Here is an 18001-nt window from a genome sequence, read left to right on the forward strand (position 1 = left end):
AAAAAAAAAAAAATAGGGAAAAGATCACTCATGCCCATTCGAGGCAAATATTACCCCCCCCCCCCCCCCCCCCCCCCCCCCCCCCGCCAATTACTTTTGTACTCTCAGAAAAATCAAGACTATTTACCCGAAATGTCCCCAAAATTAACCAACCTGGTATATAAATATACTGAGATGGTATCATGGAAGACTGTTTCAGTCCTTCTCTTAGTCCTCTATGATACCATCATCTTATATACATATACTGTGATGATATCATGGAAAACTCCTTTAGTCCTTCGAAGAGACACTCCTCGGCCCTCCATGGTACAATCTTGATATATAAATATATTGAGATGGTATCATGGAGGATTGCTTCAGTCCTTCTCTTAGTCCTCCATGATACCATTATGATATATAAATATATTGTAATGGTATCATCGAGGAAGGGTTTTGGGTGAAGGGGCACGTCGAGTAAATACTTCGGGTTGGGCTGGGCAGAAACGAAAATAATTTGAATGGGGGCATGGGCGACTAATTAGTTTCAATCCAATGGGTAATTCGTGTTGTTTTCCCACAAATATATCATTTTTTTGCGCAGATTGTCCTTCTTTTGGGGTGGTCTTTAATTTTTGTCCCTCAAATTGGTGGTCTTTAATTTTTGCCCTTCGCCTAATACCCCGAGGTTCTTGGTTCGAACCCAGCTCAGTAAAAAAAGAAGGAATTTCCCAAGGCAGAGGTTTGGATTCGCAAGGCAGAATTTTTGCGTAGAGTTTGAAACTCTGCCTGAAGCACGCAAACTCTACCTTAAGGTAGAGGCCTTGCGAATCCAAACTCTACCTTGCTAATTTTTTTTAAATTTTTGACTGAGCGGGAATTCGAACCCGAAACCAAGAGATTTTTAGCGAAGAGCAAAAATTAAAGACCACCAATTTGAGGGACAAAAATTAAAGTCCACACCCAGCGAAGGCCAATACTGTAAATTGCCCCAAAAATATTATACTATTCAATTTCAAAACATTTCATCCAATCCAATCCAATGGCCCAATATATAGGGGATAAGGAGCTGTTAGAACGTAGTAATTACCTTTAATGAACACAATGATAGTTTCTCGAATCTCATGTTTAAAAATCCCTATTTAAATATTACATAGAAAACAATCATTTTACAAACAGATCATAATTTTAGCAAATGATCTTTTGTTAAACATCATTAAAACAAAGTTCACTTAATCTCAATAATCCAATCCCTCTTGTCCTCGATAATACCTTTTTGAATAGCTGCTAACCTCGAATTCAATTGCTCACTTATTAATTCTGAGCTTACCTTGTATTCAATCCTGCAAGTTTTATATCACGGATTTTAGTTAGCTAAAAAAATAGTAGTGCTAGTAGTTTAAACTTTTAAATAAAGTCATAAAAGTACAAAATTAGAATTCTTTGAATATTTTCTGAAACTAAGTGTAAACAATGTCAGGACGATAATTATTTGAGACACGAGTAAATTTCAAATTGAATATAAAAATTACCGTTTGTTTTTGTAGGTAATACTTCCTACAGGAGCAACACCAAGTGCAGTTCCTGTGCAAAATACTTCATCAGCACTAATCAATTCTTCAGCTTCAACCAACCGTTCTTCAACCTAGACCAAGGTGTCCAAATTAAATCCATAAAAATAAATCCTTTTTTGGTGGTTCACATTGTTTAAGTATATAATTAGTACCCCATTAGTTGATTCTTTGTGAGTACCTTCTAAACATTGATTGTATGTAAAAAAAAAAAAAAATTAAAAAATTAAAAAAAAAAAACTCTCTCGAGTCACTTAAAAGATATATACAAGTAATTGCGTAGCCAAATTTTTTATTATGGAAAGTCAAAATACAAAGAAGTAGTGATGCGAAGAATTTAAGGGAATTCAACATATAGTATTACATACAATAAAAAATTAAACCTATCTAAATAGTGCAATTTTTGTGTCAATTAACATACTTTAGACAAACAACTTTCTCTAACATTTTAAATTAAATTTGTAATGTAAACATTATGTACAACTATGAGTTATATAATTAGTTAAATCTTTCTTTATTAGTTAATTAAACTGCATCGACTAACAAGGTTATTTATACCTGGTATCCAAGATCATGTGCAATGTCTATTATACTTTTCCTTGTGATTCCTTCAAGAATTGTTCCACTGGCAACTGGCGTTGAAATGATTTTTCCCTGTTGAATATATTAATTAAATCTTTTAAAATGGAGGACCAAATATATTACATTAACTGCAAAAGCATTTTGTAGAATAAATTAGAGCATGGATTAGTTTACCTTTACAAGGAATATGTTAGAGGCAGAGACCTCCTCAATATATTTGTTATTTACTGAATCAAGGTACAATACGTCTGAGTATCCTCTCTCTTTTGCCTTCTTTATAGCTTTCATCACCTACATGACCAAAAATTGTGGACTTAAGATCTAAAGAGTAACAATTGATATCGTTTACATGAAACATACTAATAGCCTATTTAGCCAAATTTCTAAGAAGCCAAAAGTATTATTTCCTTTATCATTATTTTTAAAAAAGTGTTTATTTTAGGGCGTTGAGATGTTTGGCCAAGCTTTTACGAAAAAATAAATGTTTTTGAGTAGTAGTAGAGGTTGTTTCTCAAAAGCTAAAAATGTATCTTCTCCTAGAAGCACTTTTTGAAACTTTGGTCAAGCACATATTGTTGTTTTAATTAATATTGATAAAAGCATTTGCCAAATTGATTAGACGAACACACAAGCTGCTAATATCCAGAAATACTTTTTCGAAAACACTAATGATAAAAAAGTATTTTTCAAAATAAGTGAATTTGGATGTTTGGCCAAAGAGGGTATAAGAGTTTAATTTATATATCGATAGTAAAAAAAAAAAAAAATACACTAAAGGTGATTCTCCGTAGAAAGTGTGATTTATATCTTCATATTAAGGCAAGTTATCTGTTATAACAAGTAACTATGACATGATCGAGTAAAATTATTTATATTATTGATGTATATAAGTTAGTCATGAAATCTACCGGGGCATAATTAGTAATGGCTTTGACTCCACCAGCTCCCCCTTGTGAGGCACGATGAATTTCTTCCTCAACATATAATGTTAATGGTTGTGTCCCGTTCTAAATGGAAATAGCAAAAACAAAATAAAAAGCAAAAAATCAAACTTTTTGTGAAAATAATTATTACATCAAGAAAATAAATGGTAACGAACTTACCCTTAAATAGTTTCCTACTGGGCAAGCATAAACAAGAAATGTGTATTCAGGAGCAGGAGCAATTCCAAGTATAGGTCCATTTCCTATAAGCAGAGGCCTAATATAAAGTGAACCTTTTCCAGCAGGAGGGATCTGTTTTTATTTATATATAAAACATAAAACATATGGTTAAATAAAATTAACACGTGCTGATAAGAGGGGTTGCGAGAAAAATAAATGTGTAGTATGAAAAAATGTTTTATCGTATGAAAATCATTTTTACCCCATTTTTCAGCATTTGGTTTAATATAAATTAAATGGAGTTGATTGTTCAAATGGTCACTTAACTATAGAGAATTATACGATTATCGTTTTTTATTATAGGAAAAGTCATTTTTATAACGACTTCACACAAAAAATCATTCTTGCTGAATTTGTAAATTTTTTAGCCTCGACTCTTGATCTGACATTTATAGCAATCCAGGTGGATTGAAATAATCTGTTAAAATCAGAGTATGGTGGCTGCAAATCGTATAAAGAATGCATAAGAAATGGTGAGAAGAAGAACCCTTATTTTTACGGTCAAAGGCAGTTACAAAAACGTGTGTTTAGATGAGCTGTACAGTGATATATATGTACACATGAGCTAACTGACCTACATCTACACAATTAGCTAACTAACTACACTTATCATTAATGACTTCTAACTAACTAATGAGTGTACAACATAATTAGCTTGGAGTACTACTTCTAACACTCCCCCTCAAGTTGAGAATGGAAAATGTTTTTCATTCCCAACTTGCTCAGTAAGTAGCTATGCTGCAAGTGCCCAAGTGCCTTTGTAAGTATGTCAGCCAATTGCTCACTGCTACTAACATGTGTGGTCTTAATCAACCCTTCATTCAATCTATCTCTTATAAAGTGACAGTCGATCTCAATATGTTTTGTTCTCTCATGGTACATGGGGTTTGCTGCAATCTGCATGGCTGCCTTATTATCACAATACAGATCCATTGGCAATGTCATCTTCACCTTTAATTCTCTGAGTAATCCTGCAATCCAGACAAGTTCAGATACTGTGTAAGCCATTGCTCTATACTCAGCTTCAGCTGAGCTTCTGGATACTGTGCTTTGCTTCTTAGATTTCCATGACACCAATGATGAACCTATCCTGATACAATAACCTGTAACTGATCTCCTTGACATTGGACAAGCTGCCCAGTCACTGTCACAATATGCAGAGACCTTAGCATCACCAGAACTGGACATGAACAATCCTAACCCAGGCTGTTTCTTGATGTATTTTACTACATTTATTGCTGCTTCATAGTGTGAATTCTTTGGTGCTGTCATGAACTGACTCAAACATTGAACTGCATAGGAGATATCTGGCCTTGTCATGGTTAGGTACAAGAGCTTCCCTATCAGTTTCTGGTATCTCCCCCTGTCTTCCATAAGTGGATCATCTATTTGTTCAACTTGCTTGCCTTTTGTCTCAGCATCAGCACTATTCCTGTTTGCAGTATCAGCATCTTCTTTGCTCTCATCGTACTCTTTGCTTGTTAACTTGACATGCTGCTCCAAAGGAGCATTCTTTGGTTTGGAACCAGCTAATCCTAATTCAGAAATCAAGCCAAGTGCATACTTCCTTTGAGACATGATTATACCTTCCTTGGATCTGGCAAACTCTATGCCTAAGAAGTACCTAAGTGCACCTAAATCTTTCACCTTGAACCATTGTTTAAGCTCATGTTTTGCCTTAAGAATCTCAGCCATATCATTGCCTGTTATCAGCAGGTCATCAACATAAACAAGAAGTGCTACAAACTTGCTGCCCCCTATGGACTTGGTGAATAAAGAATAGTCATGCTTACTTTGTGTGAACCCAGATTGTATCAAGGATTCTGTCAATTTTATGTTCCATTGTCTGCTAGCCTGCTTTAATCCATACAAGGATTTGAGCAGTCTGCACACCTTGGTAGACTTCCCCCCCGGACTGCCAAAGCCTTGAGGGAGAGTCATGTAGACTTCCTCAGTGAGATCTCCATTTAAAAATGCATTATGGACATCCATTTGAAACAATGGCCAAGAGTATAAAGAAGCTAAGGAAATCAGAGTCCGAACTGTGACCATCTTGGCCACTGGAGAGAAAGTATCATGAAAGTCCAGCCCTTCCTGTTGGGTATAACCTTTGGCAACTAAGCGTGCCTTGTACCTCTCAACTGATCCATCAGCATTGTACTTAACTTTGAAAACCCACTTGCAGCCAATAGGAGATTTGCCATGAGGGAGGTCAACAACTTCCCATGTGTTATTGGCTTGAAGTGCATCAACCTCAAGCTTCATAGCCTGGACCCATCTCTGATCCTTAATGGCTTCAGAATAGGAAGAAGGTTCAATGTGACTGGAAAATGAAGATAAGAAAGCCTGATAAGGCTGAGAAAGATGGGAATAGGAGATGTATTTATCAATAGGATACTGGGAAATGGAAGCCAAGGAGGAAGTATGATTAGAAGGCAAAGGGGGGTGGACATAGTCTGTTAGCCAAATAGAGGGTTTGGAGGGTCTGGCTGATTTTCTAGAAGGAATGGGTAGAGAAGGAGTAGGTGCATCAGAAGAGGGAATGATAGGAGTAGATGGAGATGGGATGGAAACAGAATGGGGAAGATTACTTGGAGGAGGAATAGACTCCTCAGTGGAAACATCAGGTGATGCTTCAGTAGATGAGGACACATCTGTAGATGGTGGCAGGCCTGTAGGCACAATGGGTGCAGGGGAATCAAGAGTAGACTCAGCAGGAATAGAAAAGGTAGAAGGGAAAGAATCTATAGACATATGATCAGATGACAAAGTAGGCAAATGTTGAAGAAAGGTAGACTTAGGATATCTGAATGGAAAAATGTGTTCCATGAATGACACATCTCTATTGACAAAGAAAGTGTTGGTTTCTATGTTGAGTAATCTGTAGCCCTTTTGAGTAGAAGAATACCCCATAAGGATGGAAGGAATGGATTTGGATGTGAATTTATCAGAGTAGTTAGGTTTAGTAGCATAGCAAAGACACCCCATGGTTCTTAGATGGGATACAGAAGGTTCATGACCATAAAAACAATGAAAAGGACTTTTGTCAGACAGAACTGGAGTGGGAAGTCTGTTGATAATATAAGTAGCTGTGAGAATGCAATCTCCCCAGTATTTTAGAGGAATTAGTGCTTGAAATCTTAAGGACCTAGCAACTTCAAGCAAATGTCTATGTTTTCTTTCAACTAGACCATTTTGTTGAGGTGTGTGAGCACGGCTAACTTTTGTGCGCTGCCTTTTGAGAGGAACAAAGATGAGCAATGGTGGTTAAAAAATTCAAATCCATTATCAGACCTGAGCATCTTAATAGATGCAGAGAATTGAGTGGAAATCATATGAATAAAATTGCTAAGAACAACAAACACATCACTCTTTAATCTGAGTAAAAAAGTCCAAGTAAACCTAGTACAATCATCCACTAAGGTGAGAAAAAATCTAAAACCATTATAAGTAGTTGTTCTATAGGGACCCCACACGTCCATGTGTACAAGATCAAAGGCTTTAGCAGTAGAAGATTGACTAATAGTAAAGGGTAATCTATGTTGCTTGGATAAGGGGCATATATGACAAGGACATGTATCTTGCTTGGTGACCAGATTCTTCAATGTTGAAATCTTCATCAAAACTGAAGGTGGAGCATGACCCATCCTGAGGTGCCAAAGAGCAGAAAAAAGGTTAACTTGTTGTGGACTGAGTGTTGGAGGGTAAATCATGAGGAGAAGATGCGAGTGATCTGAGAACTTTGAGATGTTGCAAAAATGGAATAAGATTGAGGACCAGCAGCTGGCTTTGGAGGATTGAAAATGTATAGACCACCTTTAAGTCTACCAATCCCCTTCACCATACCACTGTAAAGATCCTGGAACAAACAAAAGTAAGGATAAAATGAAACAAAACAATTATGCTCTCTCGTGAATTTAGAAACTGAGAGCAAGTTGACTTTGAAATCAGGGATGTATAGTACATTCTTCAATGATAAATTTTCAGAGAAAGGATAAGAACCACTATGACTAATATTGGTGTGTGTTCCATTAGGCAAACGCACAGATTTAGGACTAGAAAAGGAAGAAGGATCGTTCAATAAATCCAGAGATGATGCCATATGGTCGGTTGCACCTGAGTCAACAATCCAAGCATGAGAAGTATTGTTAGATTGTATACCTGACAAGTTGGCTGTATCTGCTTTACCTGCATCCGCTGGTGCTTTGTCTTCATCGATCAAGCTCAAAAGCTGCTCATATTGCTTAGGAGTAAAGGTCATCTGCTTAAAGTGTTGAGGTAATGCTGGAGGTTCTTCAGTGTCGTAGGTATGAACATTGTGAGCAGCTGTTCTTCCTCCTCTATTACCACGACCTCTATTGCCATATCCTCTACCATTAGTATGACCTCCCCTATTACCCCTATAGCCACTGCTGTTGTGACTTCCCCTATTGCCTCTATTACCACTGCTGTTACCCCTGTAGTTATAGTTTTCTCCACTTGCATTTTGATAATTCTGACTGTTTTCACTCTGTACCTCATTAGGATATCCGTGAAGTCTATAGCAAAAATCTTGTACATGACCAGTTCTTTTGCAGTAAGTACAATACAATTCTCCACTAGAATTTGGTTTGAAATTCGCATGAGATACATTATGAGATACATTAGCACTACTTTCACCCTCCATGGGTGTGTTTCCTAAAATTCCAGTTCCTCCATTTAATCTCTGACTCTCTTCATGAACAATTAGGGAATACACCTGATTAAGACTTGGAGTTGGACTCATCATTAGAATTTGACTCTTTTGTGGTGTATACGTTTCATTAAGGCCCATAAGAAACTTCATTGTTTTTACGCAGGTGTAAGTATTCTACGAAGGTCTTTGATTTAGGGCAATCACATCCAGGGAAAGGTATTATTGATTCGAATTCATCCCATAAATCATTTAGTCTGGAAAAGTATATTGAGACACTCGAAGTACTTTGAGATAAGCTGGCAATTTCCTTGTTCATCTGGTATATTTTTGTTGCATTTATCTTATCGAACCTTTCCTTAAAGGCTTCCCACACTTTGCCTTGTCGAGTATACAATTCCCCTTCGTAATTCCTTAACCACAGAGGCCATGATCCACGATTGAACAATTGCGTTACATCGATCCCACTGATGTAATTTGAACTCTTTTCCACTGTATTTTTCTCTCGTACATGTGCCATCAATGAATCCAATTTTGTTTTTCACGAGCAATGACATCTTCATCGACCTACTCCACTCCGAGTAGTTTTCCGTTCCGGTCAACTGTTGTGGCACCAGTGATATCCCCGGTGTATCCGATGGATGTACATACAAAACATCACTAAAATCTATCTGTTGTACCGCTGTATTCGCCGCAATATCTTCACCATTATCAGTCGCCATTGTTAGGGTTAAAAAAAAAACTCAAAAACAGAGTGAAAAACAAAGGGTAAAGTCGCTTGAATTTGGTCAAAAAAATTACCTTCTGATGTTAATCGATAAAGTGAAGTAAATGAAAGAAAATTGGGGAAATTACAAACCGACTATCAGGAGCAATAACACTGCTTACGATACCATGTTAAAATCAGAGTATGGTGGCTGCAAATCGTATAAAGAATGCATAAGAAATGGTGAGAAGAAGAACCCTTATTTTCTGGTCAAAGGCAGTTACAAAAACGTGTGTTTAGATGAGCTGTACAAAGGATATATATGTACACATGAGCTAACCGACCTACATCTACACAATTAGCTAACTAACTACACTTATCATTAATGACTTCTAACTAACTAATGAGTGTACAACATAATTAGCTTGGAGTACTACTTCTAACATAATCTCAAAATCGAAAAGAAAACCCGAACCACAATAAAATTTGTTGACAATAATATAGTACACTTAGGGGTCGTTTGGTTCAAAGACAAGTTATACATGGATTAATAAGGCAGAGATTAGTAATGTAGGGATTAGTAATACATGGATTAGTAATACAGAGATTTTTTTTGTTGGGTATTTGGTTCATTGCACAAAAATTGGACACAAAAGATATCATTTGAATATTTATTTATTTTTAAAATTTAAGAAAAATTTGTTCCAATTATACGTTGGATGCTTGACCTTTATAGGTTTCTTGGAACAAAACAAGGCTAATTTTGTCATTTTAGTTTTTATCCATGGATATGTTATCCCCTGGTGATGGTGGAATAAGATAATACACCCTTTGGTGTATTAAATAATCCATGTATTAGTTATATATGTCCCAAAATGTCAATCAAATATGGTATAAAATAATACCACATTTAATACCATGACTATTTTAACTGAGACCTCTTATGGAAAAATCACAACATTTTAGCCGGGTCAGATTTTATTTTTAGTACTGTAGTTAATCAGGCCGCGTAGACTAATATAAAAGCCAAATCAAGAGCTAAATATCGAAAATTTGACAAAATTGGCCAGAATAATTTTTTATGTGAAATGATTAAACAAAAATGATTACAAAATATAAAAAGTGATCTTATTCTTCCAATATTAGAGCGACCACTTGAACAATAACTCAAAAGAAGTGACTCGAAAACAATGTATTGATGATACTTCTGACTTTGGAGTATCAAGACTGGACAACAATATTGATAGAAACAAGTGATGATAAAAGTTAGGAATATTTTTAAAGAAAATTACTTTCGCTCAAAAAATGACGGATGTCATTTTCCTTTTTTGAATTTTTCTTTTTAGAGATAATGTGTCTATCTAACTCCCAAGATAAGAAAGAAAGTCCACGTACACTCTACTCTCTCCAAACCTCACTTATGAAATTAGACTGGGTATGTGATTGTTATTGTTGTTGTTGTTGTCCTTTTTAGAGATATATTTTTAACAAATCAAGATAACCAAACACTGCAAAATCGTAGAAAAATATTTTTTTTTTATCGTACCAAACACAGTTTAATGAAAGATATTTTTCAGAGAAGAATAATTACCCAACGTTTATTAGCGAGAGCTGTTAGCTTGACAGCATCCACAAATTGTTGAGCTGAAGGAGACAGCATGCACATTCTCTCAGCACCAATTTGCATTCTAATTGCACTTTCTTGTGGACGAAAAAGAAAAATTCGTCCATCATCTCTTCTATATGCTTTTGTACCTTCAATTAAACCCTGTTTGGTACTTTAATTGCGTTATTTTATCAAATAAGTTAAGCATAATAAAACAGTGAAAGATTATATAGTCGATCCCAACTTATGTGAGACATGAGGATACGTAGTAATTATTGTTATATCAATTTATCAAATGCATTTTTGTTTAACACTATTGTCGTAAAATAGGAAAATGTAGTTTGGTATAGTCGATTAATCTTTTGTCTTAACTTTCTCTATAGCATATCATGGTCACTGGTCAGAAATAAATGACTCTGCAATCACTCTACACTTCTTGGCCCCCATATTAATAATTTTGGCAAACTAAAGCTTTTTTCTTTTTTTCAGATATCTGACCTTTATTTAAAATAAAAAAAAAAGTAATTTGTGAGTTATTCCCGCCATCCCAATTTGATATTTAATGCTCTTTGATTAGATACAGAGTTTAAGAGATAAAAGAAATTTTTTGTAATTTATAATCATCTAAAATAAGTCATAAACATTTGTGTAACTATAAATCAATCATCTCCTTAAGTATAAAATGAAATTATGTCTGAATAGAGAAATATGACATTTATTTTTGGAATACGCTAAAAGAAAGTGTGTAACACATAAATCAGTATAGAGGAAGTACTATTTATTACTATACCTTTTTTTTCTTTTCCAAATCTATAGTTATTGTTCCAATTAATAGAGTATTAAATTAAGTGAGATAATTCATGGAAAGATAAAAAATATATTCGACAAACGGTTTTATGATTGATTTTCTAAATGCATAAGTTTTTTTTTTTTTCCTGGTAAGAAAATGCATAATTTTAATTAAAGAAGAATACCCAACCGCTAAACTAAAAATAACCGGTTGTGTTTAATTAAAGTGTAATTTATAAATATAAACAGTAAACTCGACCGGCTATTTATATCCATTTGCCAATACTTTCTTGTTTGATATTGCTGATGCAAAATATTAGGCCCCGTTTGGCCATCAGAATTGTTCACTTTTTTGCCTTTTTTTTTTTCTTTTTTTACTTTATTTGAAAATCAATGTTTGGCCATGAAAACTCCAAGTACAACTTAAAGTTGTATTTGCAATTTGAAAAACACATAAAATCATGTTTTCACTTTCAGTACATTTAAACAATCAAATATCTTTGCAAAAATTATAACTAAACACAACTCCATCTTCAACTACAACTTCAAAAATTCTAAATAAAATAAAAAATAGTAATTGATTTAAGCGTGGCCAAACGCCTACTTAGTCGTGAGCTAGCAAATCTTATAACTGTTTTAGTAGAGCATTTTTAAAAAAGTCTTATTTTTTCAGTAAGTGCTTATTTTCAAAAAAAGTGAGGTGTTTGGCCAAACTTTTGGGAGAAAGTAAGTGTTTTTGGGGAGTAGCAGAAGCAGTTTTTCAGAAGCTAAAAAAAATAGCTTTTGCCCAAAAACACTTTTTTAAAAAGTACTTTTGAGAAAAATACACATAAAAACACTTTTTAAAAGCTCGGCCAAACACTAAATGCTGCGCAAAAGTACTTTTTAAATTAATTGACCAAACACAAACTGCTTTTAGTTAAAAGTATTTTTTTAAAAAATATTTTTTAAAATAAGCTGTTTTTAGAAGTATGATCAAACATACTATTAATGCCTAACTTTCCCTAGCATAGCGTGGTCAGAAATAAATGATTCCACCTCAATAAGAAAGTACTTTTGTCGGGACTTCTTTTATTTCCCTTTCTATAAATTTAGTCAAATAGGCTATAAATGTCATTTGCCAAACAGGCTATAAATACCACTTGTGCATATTAGACCCACAAATTGTTGCATTACAACCATTCATTCTCTTTTACTAGTTCCTCATATTAAAAATAAAAAAAATTCCGTTTATTTTTAATTTAACAAATCAAAAGAGAGTTTTTCTTTTCAACATTATTATTATTTTAAGCAATTATATAGAGTAAGTAATCAGATTTAGATTTTAAAACATATAATTAATATGAATAATTTAGTAAAATAAAAGCTAAATAAATGTTTTTTTGATGGAAAGTGTCAACTCAATAAAAGACTAGTAAAAAGAGTATATTTAATGGAAAAGGGACCAAAATGTCCTCGGACTATCTCAAAAGGTTTAAAAATGCCCTTCATTCATCTATTGGGCTAAAAATACCATTCTTTCACCTATTTTGACTCACTTATGTCCATAAAACTAACAACGCACATCAAACACGATCCCTTCCAAATCTAAAACCTAACAAGAACTGAAGTTTTGATGTTTTTGAAATGTAGGAAAAGAACCCTTTTCTTATAGGCACACATCAATGCTTAATTGGTTGAGATTAAGCCTAATCCATATTATGGATAGATTTAGAGAAATCATTGAGAGACTAGTATTAATTACTAGTATATGTCCATGCATGTGATCATAAAATCAACAAGTTCGTCATTTTAATATAACCAATCTGTAACAGCCAGTTCAAATGAGCTTCAAGCACCATTTTTGGACAACGATAGTATAGACTTAATCCTTAATTTGAACTGCTTAATGTATTTATTGCATATATGTAGGACAACGATTTATGCCTATGTGAACAACTTTGGAACAAATTTATGTTTTTGCAGAATTGCAGGACAAATGTATTAATGCCATGAGCCAGGTGACTCTGTTTCTTTACCCCCCAACAACAAGAATAGAGAGGGATAAAGAAAATACCATTAATGGGAAATGGGTCATGGGTCGGGGCGAAGGGAAAAGATTCAGTGGGGATGGGTTTTAATTTCGACTAATAGGGAGGCGCCACGTAATAAATAACAAAAATAAAAAATAAAAAAAGTGGTTGTTAGTTTTGAAGGCATAAGTGGGCCAAAATAGGTGTAAGAATGGTATTTTTAGCTCAATAGATGAATGAAGGGTATTTTTAAACCTTTTGGGATAGTCCAAGGGCATTTTTGGCCCTTTTCCATATATTCAATCAATAGATTAATGGGTAATGGGTCAGGGTGAAGGGAAAAGATCCAGTGGGGATGGGTTTTAATTTCAACCAATAGGGAGGCGCCATGTAATAAATAACAAAAAAAAAGTGAGTTGTTAGTTTTAAGGGCATAACTGAGCCAAAATAGGTGGAAGAATGATATTTTTAGCCCAACAAATGAATAAAAGATATTTTTAAATCTTTAGGGACAGTCCAAGGACATTTTTGGTCCTTTTTCGTATATTCAATCAATATAATCTGTCTTTTAAAACTCTGCGTATTTTTTTGTAAACGTACTTTAAATCTTAGCTACTGTACTATTGCTGATTAATATATACCTCATGCGCTCATGGTCTGTGTAAAAGAACGAACATAATCAAAAGGCAGACATAAGAATAATATCGTCCTCAAACCCATCCGCACAATATAATTGATCATTTTATAATATTATCTCTAGTTTGACTTTCATAACAATTTTGTCTAATCTCATTTGGATCGTGAAGGATCCCATAGTGAAGAAAAAAGGGATAATTTCACATATGATCACTCAATTTATATTTTATAGCATAAAAATTATTTATTTATTTTTTATAACAAAATAACTACTTAATTTTATCTAAGTATCACTAAAAGTTGCTAAACTCTTTTTATAATAAAATAGTATCAAATTTTGTCTAAGTATCATCAAAAGTTACTAAAAAATATTTTTGTATCAAAAATTCAGTCAACGTAACTTTGGCTAAGCACCAGTATCTATTTTGCTTCCTCTTATGACTTTATGCTACACTTAGGCAAAGTTGAGTGATTTTTTATTACAAAGATATAGTTTGACAACTTTTGTTATACTTGGATAAAATTGAATAATTTTTTCGTTATAAAAATAATTTTTCTAATTTTAATAAATAAAATGAATAGCCTGTTTGGCCAAGCTTATAAAAACTGCTTATTTTTTTAAAAAATTACTTTTTTCAAATGTACTTTTCAAAAAAGTATTTTTGGCTAAAAGCAGTTTGTGTTTGGCCAATTAATTTAAAAAATACTTTTGAGCAGCAATTAGTGTTTGATCAAACTTTTAAAAAGTGCTTCTAAGTGTTTTTTTTCTCAAAAGTACTTTCTAAAAAAATATTTTTGGGCAAAAACTATTTTTTTAGCTTTTGAAAAATTGTTTTTGTTACTCCCCAAAAGCACTTATTTTCTCCCAAAAGCTTGACCAAACACCTCACTTTTCTTAAAATAAGCACTTATTGAAAAAATAAGTACTTTTGGGGAAAAAAATAAACTTGGCCAAACAAGCTAGAAAATTGAATGGTCATCTATAACTCGAAGAAAAAGTAATAAGAAAAATATTTAAGCTTTAAAAAAAAAAAAAAAAAAAAAGTACCTGTCCATAGTTTAAGACACCAGCTGAAGGACTCAATTCAATATTTCCATAATGATTAAGTTGGCCTTTTTCAAAATTCCCATCTTGAGAACTTCTCATCATAAACATATAATCAGTTTGGATCAACTTGAATCCAAGATTATCCCAATCAAATATATCCGTTGATTCGCAATCCCTGACATTATAATAACAATGTAATGCATAAAATGTAGACTATATATGAAGGTCAATTTAATTTAAATAAACATAAATGGATTTCGTTAGAAAAATATTCAGACAATTAAATTTCAGACATTTTTTCTGAAGTTTTGGAGTTTTCAGAAATGCAAATTCAATTTTTTAATTTTGCAAATAGTACCCTTTTTTCCGTACTTAACATTTGGAAAAAAAGGTTTACTTTTCTATAGAATTTTCAAAATGTTTTTCAAATCTTTTAAAATAGTTTTAATTGTTTGTCCATAGATTTGTAAACCCCGCGCATAGCAAGAGCTTAGTGTACCTGTTATTTTAAAAAAAATTGAAAATATGTGAAGTGAAATAATGATTTTCACTCACAAAATTTCAGCTTTTCCAATAAATACATGTCCAAAATACCCATTAATTTTTTCCAACTTTAAGAAGATATAGCTCAAACACACACTTTTGAAAAACTCAAAAGTCCAAAACTTCTAATAAACATAAAAAAACATGGAGTTAATGGTTTTAAAGCAACTCACCGATAATTCTTAGATTGTGCAGAAGTTAGAGCTGGGGCAGTGAAGTACCTTGGTCCTACCTACAATCACAAGTCGTTCATCAATTCTTTATATATATATTTTTATTTTTAACTCGGTATTCAATTCACTTGGGAAGTCTACATTAGGGGTAAAGCGCTCTGAACAAAGGTGATTTCTGCATTCAGTAGAGCCCAAATCCCAGACTTCTGATTAAGGATGAATTTGTACTTAATTATCACAAGCCTTATTTGATTCTCATTGATTCCTTATGGAGACACATATGTTATAGAATATTTAAACACAATACTAATAGAGGAAACATCAAGGCTCAAGGGTCATAAAACTTATTTAGTAAACCCAGATGTGGGCATATTTTTGGAAAGGCAAATATTCTCTCGGTTTCAGTTTATGTGACACAGTTTGAAAAATTTAGAGTTTACGAAAGAAATGAATTCTTTTGGGATTTGAAGTTAATTTAAACATATCATAACATTTGTGTGTTTATAAAACTTTTGAAATTTGTTAACTTAAACATGTCATAACGATTTTGTAAAAGCTTCTCATAAAGAAAAAAATGTGAAGAGTAAAGTTAATTGTTTCCAAATTTAGAAGAATGTCATTCTTTTTTTTGTAAAAATGAAAGTGTGTCACTAGAACAATATGAGTAATAGCATAAGTGAGACTTTTGAATCTTGTAATACGAGTATTCAGTTTAAGACCACAAGATTCAAAAGCCTCTCTTAATTTCTTAAACTTCGTGTCCAGTCAAATTAAGATATATGTAAAATGAAACGGAGAGAGTAGTATGATCTTACAAGAATTAATAAACTCCCAAAAGGATAATTGCAGAAGAAAATCATGGCTATATCCTATATATGCACTCTTGATATCAATATGAGAAAGTTTTAAGCTAGGAAGATGGAGAATAATACGTAGCTCACCTTATGTAGAGAAGAAAGTAGAGCTCTGTGAAAGCATGCAGCCCTTCGAATCATGTTGCACTAGAAAAAGAGTATTGTTGGAACTATTACCCCAAACACTAAAGAAAAATCTGGTATTAAAACCTGAAATCTCTGAAATGATATACTATGAGAGAGGACTTAGCTTGAGCAACGAAGTCATGGTTGTTATGAGGTGTACAAAGTAAATAGGCATGCAGAATTCTAATTTGCTCAGCTAGCTACTATTGTTGTGGCTAAGTTTTAATACAGTGTCTTTATTATTTTTTTCTACTTGTCTGATAGCAATCTTTTCATCAGTGCCCCACCCCAACTGTAGTTGGGTGAAAATAATAAGCATTCATGTGTTTACAAACAGAGTAAATGAATGCAAGCTATGTATCAAGCTCTTATCATTTAATTGTGATTTTATTTTTCTACTCGTCTGATAGCAATCTTTTCATCAGTGCCCCACCCCAACTGTAGTTGGGTGAAAATAATAAGCATTCATGTGTTTACAAACAGAGTAAATGAATGCAAGCTATGTATCAAGCTCTTATCATTTAATTGTGATTTTATTTTAAATTGTGACTCTTATAGTTAATAAAGTTGTGTATATGTATAGATACAGACAAGCATTACACTTCCGGTGCTACAAGGGGTTGTTTTGTTGCATGTATAAGGTAATATCATACCTGCATAACTTAGGAACGTATAAGACCGTCCCTTCGATTTCTAAAAAAGATTACTAATCCTTAACTTATCGTGGAATCCTTCATCAGTGGCTAGTAAATGACTGTTTTTTTTTTAATCTTTTCGACCTTGATTTCGTAGGAGCAAGTCAGAAAGATTGAGAAATTGAACCATATGATTTAATTCGTTCTCAATAATCACGAGATGATTATCTTAGGGTGATCCTTTTGTCGACGAAATTCTAGCATCAGTAACCAATGTTAGTCAATATTTTGATACTTGCATAAAATCTAGCATTAGCAATGTAATATTTGGTCGCCATTTTTTTAATTAAACCGCCTTGGGTGGTGGGAGGGTTTGTCTTAGACCCGTACCTCGTCTATTAAAATTCAAAAGGTAAATACACAGAAGAGAGGACATAAAAACTAACCCCCATAAATAACAAAAGTGAATATCTAGTACAATATAATATGGTTGCAAATGCGATAAACTGTAAAAGTACGAACCCCTTATGCGCAGATATCATAAAGAGGGGACTCCCCTACATTACATATGAGCTAATAGCACATATTCTAATCCATCCATTAACAATCAATCATTATAATTTTCCATTAACATTCGTGCATTATAATTTTTGTATTACAATTTATGTTTTACTAATATAAAGCAATAACTATCTACCCTAAAGATTACCATACATACTAAAACTATTTGTTGGAATAACATTTTAATATAAAAATATATTATTCATTTTTCATATTTGTTAGTCGTCATAAAAGCTAGAAAATGACCATAACTCCACAAGACCATTACTCCAAGATCTTCCATGATGTAGATCATTTCTTCCAATTCATTTCAAGGAAGAAATTCTTCACCTATAAAGTAGTCATTCT

The 18001-nt window shown here is 33.3% G+C and overlaps 1 protein-coding gene across 1 annotated transcript; it reads right to left on the bottom strand.

Moving 5' to 3' along the window:
- Positions 1–1048: 1048 nt before the first annotated feature.
- Positions 1049–16780, bottom strand: LOC132040536 (branched-chain-amino-acid aminotransferase 2, chloroplastic-like). The gene is made up of 10 exons (XM_059431188.1): positions 16419–16780; positions 15478–15536; positions 14762–14936; positions 10262–10438; positions 3233–3364; positions 3038–3136; positions 2304–2420; positions 2106–2201; positions 1509–1621; positions 1049–1319 (listed from the first exon to the last, which is right to left on the bottom strand). Exons 1-10 carry the CDS (start codon positions 16470–16472, stop codon positions 1205–1207), a joined length of 1137 nt encoding a protein of 378 aa, XP_059287171.1. The 5' UTR covers positions 16473–16780; the 3' UTR covers positions 1049–1204.
- Between the last annotated feature and the right edge of the window lie 1221 nt (positions 16781–18001).

The sequence above is a fragment of the Lycium ferocissimum genome, chromosome 12 (assembly GCF_029784015.1).
Source record: "Lycium ferocissimum isolate CSIRO_LF1 chromosome 12, AGI_CSIRO_Lferr_CH_V1, whole genome shotgun sequence".
NCBI classification, from domain to species: Eukaryota; Viridiplantae; Streptophyta; class Magnoliopsida; order Solanales; family Solanaceae; genus Lycium; species Lycium ferocissimum.

Bases quoted from the DNA above. Each gene is read 5' to 3' on its own strand.
- LOC132040536 (XM_059431188.1), bottom strand. From the start codon at position 16,472: ATGATTCGAAGGGCTGCATGCTTTCACAGAGCTCTACTTTCTTCTCTA. The intron at 14,937-15,477 runs GTGAGTTGCTTT...TTATAATGTCAG, and splicing joins GCACAATCTAAGAATTATCG to GGATTGCGAATCAACGGATA. The intron at 1,320-1,508 runs GTAATTTTTATA...TAAAACTTGCAG, and splicing joins ATTACCTACAAAAACAAACG to GATTGAATACAAGGTAAGCT.